Source organism: Centroberyx affinis, unplaced genomic scaffold (assembly GCF_046629955.1).
Source record: "Centroberyx affinis isolate AG114_WGS23_722 - 3 ecotype Tasmania unplaced genomic scaffold, CSIRO-AGI_Caff_v1 ptg001560l_1, whole genome shotgun sequence".
Classification (NCBI taxonomy): Eukaryota; Metazoa; Chordata; class Actinopteri; order Beryciformes; family Berycidae; genus Centroberyx; species Centroberyx affinis.
Window position 1 is genome coordinate 44892 of NW_027280011.1, and position 9336 is coordinate 54227.

Sequence of the window (9336 nt, forward strand, 5' to 3'; positions counted from 1 at the left end):
AAAATGGCCTGCGTTCCCTCTCAGAAGCTACGGGGTATGACTGTCTTCCAGCTTGGAAAAAGGATCCACACCCACCTTCAGTGACCAATACTGGCTACCAATGTGCTAAAATTCACAAACACCCTCATGAGTCACAACATCACTGGTGTAGATCACACATACACACAACATACCGGCAAAAAAAAGCGTTCCACAATAGTACAGTAACATGATCCCGGGAAGAAGTACTGTTCACACACAACAGTACCAGTACAGTACATCATAGTATAGTTTTCACACAACCACCGTGTGCCAGTGAGACCTGCTTTGGGATTGGCTGCACCCGCACCCCGAGGGTCAGAGGTCAAAACAGGACTGCTCCACAGTCCCGGTGGCTGCTCAGCTGCTGTGAGAAGATTCATTTGCTCCCACAATCCAGTGCTGGAAGGAGGAAGCGGCGAGGTCAGAAAACGGCTACTGGAGTGTCACCAAAGACGAGACGAGACTTGATTCGCTGCGTTGTTCCGGTTGAGGTGAGGCGGCGCCGAGCAGCGGCAACATTAACTGTCTTTGCAGAGGTTGCCTTGGGAGAGGTGTGGAAGAACAAGGGGTGTAGTGAGTTTCAGGCTTTTGTGAATACACACATTACTGTTAGACCAATTGTCCTTTTATTAGGCTAAATATTGGATATCAGCCGGTCATTTTGTCCACTCTCGATATGATGGAGGTTAAGAGCTACATAAAAACTGTAAAACCTGTAATGAAATTTTATTTCCTTTGCATATTTAATTCATTCACTTAATGTTATTTTTATCAAGTTAATTATTAATTTCAAGGTATAAATCTATCTATCCCAGAGAGTTTCTGCTACCATTGAATAGATAAGGTGGATCACCCTGCCTTAAGGAGCTGCTACCCCATTAGTATTGGTTTCAGTGGAGAGTTTTAGTGTCCCATGTTGTCTAAATGCCATTTCAGAGACTTTTCCACCCTGACAAGAATAAAATTCTGGGGGAAAATCTGAATCCTTGTATTTTTTTGGGCATGAGAATGGAAAAATTGAAAGATAAAGAATATTGGCAGCTCCAATACAAAATACTCTGTCAGCCTTCAAAAACCCATGTCGGTCAAACCCCAACATGCACTGGACAAGGTTTAACAGCATTACAAATTGTGGAAGTACCGCAGGTAAGCATGACTCCATGATGAGAGACTTACTGAGTATGCTGCGTTTGCACAGCGGACAGGTGTGCTGCAGCAGCAGCCAGGGGTCCACACAGTCCCTGTGGTACTCATGGAGGCACGGCAGCACCCGCAGACACTGAAACAACACATCACATAACATCAGCCTGCATCATCTTACCCTTTCACTTCATTGCAGGGCAGTATTTATATATGTAATTATTTTTATGTATTTTGTAATTTTTAGATAGGGGAATGAGACGCTCTTCTCTGTTGCAGCCCTAATTTGTGGTTGGACAGATAGGACAGGTGTAAATGTTTCATAAATGTCTTACCTAGTGCAGCTTTAAAGGTTTATCATTTGTAGCAGGATATATTTTGATGCATTATGACTCAACTCTGTACATTTAAACTACTTAAGTTTTAAATTCATATGAGTTAAAACATCAAAACAACATGGTGGAGAGAGTGAACCAGTAGCAGAAGGTGTAAATGTGAGGTGTGGGTAATGATGTAACGATGCATCGTACTGAACCTTTCTGTGTGACGTCACCACTAGTATTTTTTGATTGAATTCAACTGGGGATGCAAAACAGCGCAGGATAAAGTATCCTACAGGCTAGGACCGGGTAAAAAATAACGATTTTCCGATTAATTGCTATTTTCATTTGGACAATCCGATATGGATTCTTAAAATCCAGAGATCGATCTTTTAATCTATGCCTTTTTTCAGTAGATGTGCGTAGATTTACGCAAAACGTTATTTGTAGCGGGCCTCCCCTCCTCCAATTGTCAATGTTAACATTAACATTTTTAGTAATGCACCATATTATACAGGGTTCCCTGTGCAGTTCACAGCATTAATTCTCAGAGACTTTCTTTCATACCGATATTGGTATTGTAACTGAAGTAATCCCTAATAAAATCAAATTGAATTGGGAGATGAGTGCTGATACTCAGCCCTACTGCAGGGAGTAGTGGGAGTGAAGCATTAGCCAAGCTTTCAGTTCAACTCTGGATCAAACTCAGCAAATCACCCTGACATGCTATGTGCATAGCAGTAACCTAAATACAACTTTGTTTTCCCTCACTTCATCAGCGAGATTGAAACAAATGCTATACATTTACATGAGAAAAGTGTGTGGGTATGACAGAAAGTGAGGAAAATTCATTCATGCATTTAAAGCCATTACAAGGAGTTATGTATATGGGAGTATTATATTCTATGCTGTATCCTACCACTATTTACTACTGCAATGATGCCGTTTCCCCATGGGGATCAGTAAAGTTCCATCTTATCTTTAAAAAAAAAAAAAAAAAAGTGTCGCTGTGCTGACCTGGTTGTTATTGAACGGCTCCAGACAGACGGCACAGTTGTCGGTCTCTACCGGCTGGGACGGGTCACACCAGGGTTTGGGCTGCCGGTACATCTTGGTCTTCAGGGACGACATTCTCTTCAGTATGTCCTGTTTAGGCAGCAGCTGAATAACGCAACAACGGGCCAGTAAGGCACTGACAAATCACACAAAGTTGTTACTCAATCAAGTCATTCTGTTTTGTTGGACAAAAAAAATGGACAGGTGCCACACTCTCTCCATTAAAATTAATATTAATTTAACTGGAGAATATTAAAAACATCACACTTTCTTGTATGCAAATAAAAAAAAGTAAGTAAACAGCAAGTCATCCAGCTGGTTATGTGATTTGTGTTCACTGAAGCATTATGGCTGACGGCAAAATACTATGAACACAAAGGAGAAAAGGTTTTAAGATTTAAAATATGCAAGTAAAAAAAAATCATAAACAGTAAAATATCGTACACGTCAAGCCAAGTCTCAAGTATTCTCTTCATGCATCAAGTCAAGTCTGAAGCAATTAAAACTGACTTGAGTCTGGCTCTTGTCCCCTCCTCTGGTAAACAGTAACAGTAGAGTGTACCTCCAAGTCGTCATTGAGCTGGTGGTCCTGGTACTGCCAGCGGGCCTGAACTATGACTCCAGTACTGAGGATGAGAGCCACCAGGAGAACCGTGTCCCACAGCTGCTGCAGATATTTCTGCAAACACACACACAAACACACACACACAAACACACACACACGCGATTTACATCTTTCATTTGGTTCCTGCAAAGGAAGTATAAAGCAATCTGTTGATCATCCTGTAACACCAGGAAGTGACAGACTCTTTCAGTCCAGCCTCTATCAGCAGCCAGTATTTAGGGCTGGGCCATAATTCAATAGTATTGTTTATCGTCTGTCAGTGGAATTTTATGAACAAAAATATAAATGCAAACACGTCAAGTTTTGGTCCCATGTTTCTTCAGCTCAAATAAAATATCCAATCATTTTTCCACCAAAAAGCAAATTTCTCTCAAATCCTGTGCACAAACCTTGTTTACATCCCTGCTGGTGAACATTTCTTCTTGGCCAAGAATGATTTTCTTATGTGAACTGTAACAAAGTAAAGTCTTCAAAGTAAAATTGCTGCATGTTGCATTTATATTTTTGTTCAGTATATAGGCCTATTTTTGTACTTTCTCTTGTTTCACGTGTACAAATGTGCTCTTTTTGTGTTGATTTATGATTTTAGTGTTTTTTATGTGAAATTCTGCACTGTTTTCAATACACCTTTAATCAAAGTCAATCATATCGTGATGATATGATGATTCTGGGATATCATGACACACAATTCTGCTGTCTAAACTGATGATAAGTTAATTTAATTTAAAAACTCTGACAAAATGAGGTATGAAACATTTTAAGGAAAATGTCAGTTCTGTTTGACATCACACCTAACGCTACCATTCAGTTCAATGGGATGAACATGCATTTTTTGATTATTTATCATGTGATTTTGCATACATGAGCCATATCGTGATATAGGCTATATCATTATTGAAAAAAATCCATATGAATTTCGTAACCATGTTGCCCAGCCCGACCCAATGTGATCTGTTTGATATCATGGACATGTGTCCCACCCCCACCTGGACCTGAGAGTTGGTCTCTCCTGTACAGATGACTCCCTGCCATTCTCCGTACAGGCCGCCTCTGGAGCGCCCGCAGCTGGACCATAGCGTGAGAGTGGCCCCCTGCGCGCACACACACACACACACACACAGAAACATGTGCTAGTGTATGCAGTTTATCGTGTTGTATTGTTTGTCCAATTTAACTACACTAAACCAGACTAGACTAGACTAGACTAGACTAGACAAAACTAAACTAAACAATAGAGAGTTTCCTCTGTTTGGTGGTCATTTTGTCACAGACAGACGGATAGACAGACAGACAGACACACACACACACTGACACACACACACACACAGAAACATGTGCTAGTGTATGCAGTTTAGCTTGTCGTTTGTTCCTTTGCCAGTGGTTGGTGGTAATAACAAACGTGTAACAAATAAACTCAATGTAAAGCATGTGTAAAGGCCCAAAATGCAATAATTGCCCATAACGTAATAACTGCAATTAATGTAATAAATCCAAATATAATAAAGTCTATAACATAATAAAAATCCAATAATGGAATAAAATCTTGAACCTCTAACATAATACAATTTTTGCCGATAATGCAATAACTTATTACTTTATTGAACATTTATTACATTACTACAGATGATCTCTAAGTGCCAAAACGCCTGTTACAAGAATCATGAAACAAGGAGCCAATCCCAAAGCACCACAAAGAACAACACAGTAAATGAATAGACATTTTAGACTATTATTACATTACTGGTTTATGTTATTACATTATTTAGCGAAAATATTGTTATCAGGCCGGTAATGTAATAAACCAGCAATAACGTAATAAATTATATCGTTAAGTGGAAAAAAGCTGTTATGTTACAGGTTCAATATTTTATTAAGTTATTGGATTTTAGGACATTATGGGCAGTTATTACATTATGGTCAATTATTGTGTTTTGGGCCTTTATGTTGTTGCTGTTAGAGCTCACCAAGTTGTCCGGTAGAATGGTCTTGTATGTGACTTTCGCTGTTGCATGAAGGCCCCTGTAAGAGATCAACTGTCACTCAAGAGCCACGCAAGAGCTACATCTCAAGTCTAAATGCAGATTACCAAGTCAAGTCCAAGTCAAGTCCAAGTCATTAATGTCAAGTCTCAAGTCTAAATGTAGAACAGCAAGTCAAGTCAGAACAAATTAACAGTTCAGTATCAATTTAATATCTTAAAGAAAACTAAATATCTCTGTCTTTTCAATGCAAAATGGTTTTAATAGGATAAAAACTTGGTAAGAGCATCATGAGTTTGATTTCTAGAATCAGTTTCAACTTCAATAAATTCAGTCATTCCATACAAATTCAGAAAACAGAATTTAAATTCAGTCGTCTGCTGGAACAAATCTCATCACACAAACACAAGATCTCAAGTCAAGACTTTAGAAACCTTTTCAAGTCATCAAAGTCAAGTCCCAAGTCACCAGAACCCAAGTCGAGTCAAGTCTCAAGTAATTCAAATTGTGATTAATGTCAGACTCAAGTCCGAATCATATGATGTGTTTTCGTTGCTTTTCATTCAGTCATGGTAAGCCTCCCTTCCTATTTTAATGTTTTTAGTTTCTTCCACAAATAAAGTGGCATCATGAGGGATAGCTGAGTTTGAAAGTGCAGTTATTTCCAAGCTGCCAACACCGGCGATCATATCTCTGTTATCTATTGATTTGCATTGTGGATGTGTTTGTGTGAACTACCCCCTGAATTCACCCGGTGCCTCTGTACCTGAGAAGGGCTCCGATCAGCTTGGTGACGTTCTCCGATGTCTGGATGACGATGACGGGCTTGGACAGGACCTGGGACAGATCCATCTGCAACAGTCCCAGGCAGGTTTATATGTGAAGGTAGGGCCGGGCGATAATTCAATAATATCATGTGGAATCATATCGTGATGATATTGTTATGTTATGTTATGTGTGTTTATTTCAAACATGTAACAACAAAAAATAAGAAACAAAACAAGAAAATACATTAAATAGGCAAAAAAGAAACATCAACAAAACAAAAGATTCTTGACAAACAAAAAAAAGTAGACAATATTACATGTTCAAGTAGGAAGAAGTAAAACTCATTTTGTCCTACCCCCTTTCTCTAATTAAATAATCACATCATCGATATATCCATATATAGATATATATAAATAATATGATATGAAACACAATTCTACTGTCTAAATTGATGATATCAAGCAAATGTTATTTAAAAACTCTAACAAAATGAAGTATGAAACATTTTAAGGAATATATTTTGAAGATTTCAGACTTTGGTTTGGCATCACACCAAACATTACCATGCAGTTCAATACAATTTGATTATTTAACATGATTTTGAATACCTAAGCCAGCTATTGTGATATATATTGATATACTGAGTCCAGGTTGAAAATGGCTGCCAGAGTTATGCTTTAATGTAAAATTTACCTCGCTGACGGTGTTTTGGTTGAGGGCCAGGATGATCAGTGCAGACGCTCCCAGGACCAAGGCCCGCTTCATCTGGCAGAGAGGAAGACAATGATGACTTGTGCTTTGAAAGTCTCCCTCAACATTATACATTTCAGGCACTTAGCTAACAGACTGCACCGACTTTCAACAATCATACAGGGAGAAATCCATCGTAGAAGAGGAGACCAATTTCTCCACTGACAGCAGCCTCAATGTGTAATGTGTAATGTGTAATAACTCATGTTAATGTGTAATAACTCATGCTAATGTCTAATAACTCATGTATATAATGTAACCTGTTACACCAACAACTCTATATTTATCCCAGCATCTTTGCACTCTGCACCATTGCACTATTGTCCTGTACATAGTAGTTAAATGTTTAGGTTTACCTCTGTTCATCTTGTTGTCCTTGTCTTTAGCTGTATATTTATTCTGTGTTAGTACATTGAGAGCAAAGAAAAACCGGAGTCAAATTCCTTGTATGTGTACATACTTGGCCAATAAAGCTGATCCTGATTCTGATTCTGATTCTGAACAGACTAGGAGGAGCACAGCTGCAATCAAAGACACCCCAAACATCCCAATGTTCACAAACCTGTTGGCCAGCTAGCTATATTTATATGCCCAGACTCTTTTGAAAATAACAAGTTAATGGTTTTGTCTCTGGGGGTTGTTGAAAGGCATTCTGGGAAATGTAGGCAATCACTAACTGAAGTAGAAGTAGACCATCATCTTATTCATCACAAAATAACTCCTGGAATCATGCACTGAACATCACAAACTGCTGATATAGAAACAGTGTGTGTGCGAGGCTGGATTTCTCCTTTAAACTACTCACTTTATTGACCACTGCATCAGCGAAGGACTCCTGGTTGCCGGTGGAGGCTTTGCTCTCCTCCATCTCGACGGGCACCAGTCCTATCCAGGGCTCCGGCTCTTTGGTTTCGTCTTCACCTGTCCCTCCGCTCACCTGGGGCTCCTCGTCCTGCACCTGGTCACAGCAAATGGAAATGAACACTTGTAGGGCAAGGTGTAAATCCCGACATGATCGGTTATCATGATGTTAACGTTATTTCCCTTTTTGGTAATTTTTACTTCATTACAGTCATTGTTTTTAAAGGAAATCCCAGAAAGTCCTTTTCTTTTTCTTTTTAAAGGGAAAATCGACTGCATGCTCTTTTCCAGCGACACCTTGCTTCACATTCACATAGTTGCACACATTCACAGCTGGGAGCTGCCCAGTGCAACCAGTCTACTACTGTTATCCATTGAGCAACTCCACTGGAAAAGCTGCCTTGCTCAAGGGAACTTCAACAGTCGCTGCTGAGGGAGGCACAGCTCATTCACTTTCTTCACCCCACATTTTCCCAGCTGGGATTTGAACTCGCAACCTTCAGCTAACTGTTCACTACCACTCCCAAATACATCACATTAATCCATTCAAAAGCAAACTCAAGGTTAATGTGCCAATAGGTCTGTCTGTTAGGTCTCTGACATATGGGTTACCCTAATGGAAAATCATTGTATTTCTCTGTATCTATATAAAGATAGTTCACTACATTTACATATGGATATATATATATAGTTTTGCTGTGATTTTTGTATGGTATCCTTCTAAAATGTATGACATTTGTATAATGGTTATCATGTTGATACCGGTTGACACCCCACCTTACTTGCCAGTTTTCCCCAGAAACTCCTGATTTCTCACATATTTTGATCTGTCCATTTACTATATTATTTGTTAAAACTAGCAGCACAAAAAAATCTAGTCCCTACACTTACTGCGGTTACTGCGGTTTCCGAACGGTCAACAAAATACGTTACACCAAAATTATGGTCTCCATGGTTACACTATTAGTTCAGTGGCGGTTAACTTTGAGCCAAACCAGCAAGTATAGATCTTTATGTTAAACTAATTGATTTTTTTATGCATTGGTTTTTTGTTTGTTTGTTTTTTCTATGATATTTATTCTTTTTTAGAATATATTAAACGATCTAGATGCAGTTTTTTGCACTATTTTCATTGTTATTGTGTACAATAAGTCACCAGAATAAAGGAAATATCTCTGACCCCGAGACCCGCATTGATTTTGAAAATCTCACCTGTTTCTGGACTGTCAACGTTGCCAATATTCGCTTTTACATCCACTTTATTGCATCTGTTTATCAAATTTAACAAATCAACTGTTGAGAAAACAAAACGTCTGTCTCGTCTGCAGTAACATCTTACATCTCTCCTGGCTGTGTGTGTATCCCCGCTAACTCACCAGTATCAGGTCTCCCTCCAGATCCCGGTCCTCGTCCCGGTGCTCGGAGCCGCTGCCCCGGCTCGACTCGACCACCTCTCCCTGGAGAAGAGCGCTGACACCCGGCCGCTGCTCCAGGAAAACCTCCACCAGAGCGACCTGCTCAGCCGCGACCAGCAGACCCGAAAACACGGAGGGAGCGGAGAGGACAACCGACACGCACACGTAGTACCAGCAGCACACTGAAGCCATGGCCCGGATAATACAAAAAAAGCTAAGAAAGTTGAAAACCCTATAAATAAATAATCCCGAATCAACTGTCACCCGTCATTTCGGAGGAGCCGCTAGCTTCGACAGCGAAAAAAATGTAAACAAGCGAAGGCAGCTTCCGGGCTGGACAGGAAAGGGCGTGAAGGTGTTGTCTTGGAAACGAGGCTGCCATCTGGTGGGGATTTGTGGGA

The 9336-nt window shown here is 39.8% G+C and overlaps 1 protein-coding gene across 1 annotated transcript; it reads right to left on the reverse strand.

Moving 5' to 3' along the window:
* Positions 1–425: 425 nt before the first annotated feature.
* On the reverse strand, positions 426–9218 carry rnf215 (ring finger protein 215). Its single transcript, XM_071527650.1, has 10 exons — positions 8897–9218; positions 7465–7617; positions 6603–6674; positions 5908–5993; positions 5127–5181; positions 4149–4253; positions 3100–3216; positions 2499–2642; positions 1198–1300; positions 426–562 (listed from the first exon to the last, which is right to left on the reverse strand). Exons 1-10 carry the CDS (start codon positions 9125–9127, stop codon positions 540–542), a joined length of 1089 nt encoding a protein of 362 aa, XP_071383751.1. The 5' UTR covers positions 9128–9218; the 3' UTR covers positions 426–539.
* Positions 9219–9336: the final 118 nt, after the last annotated feature.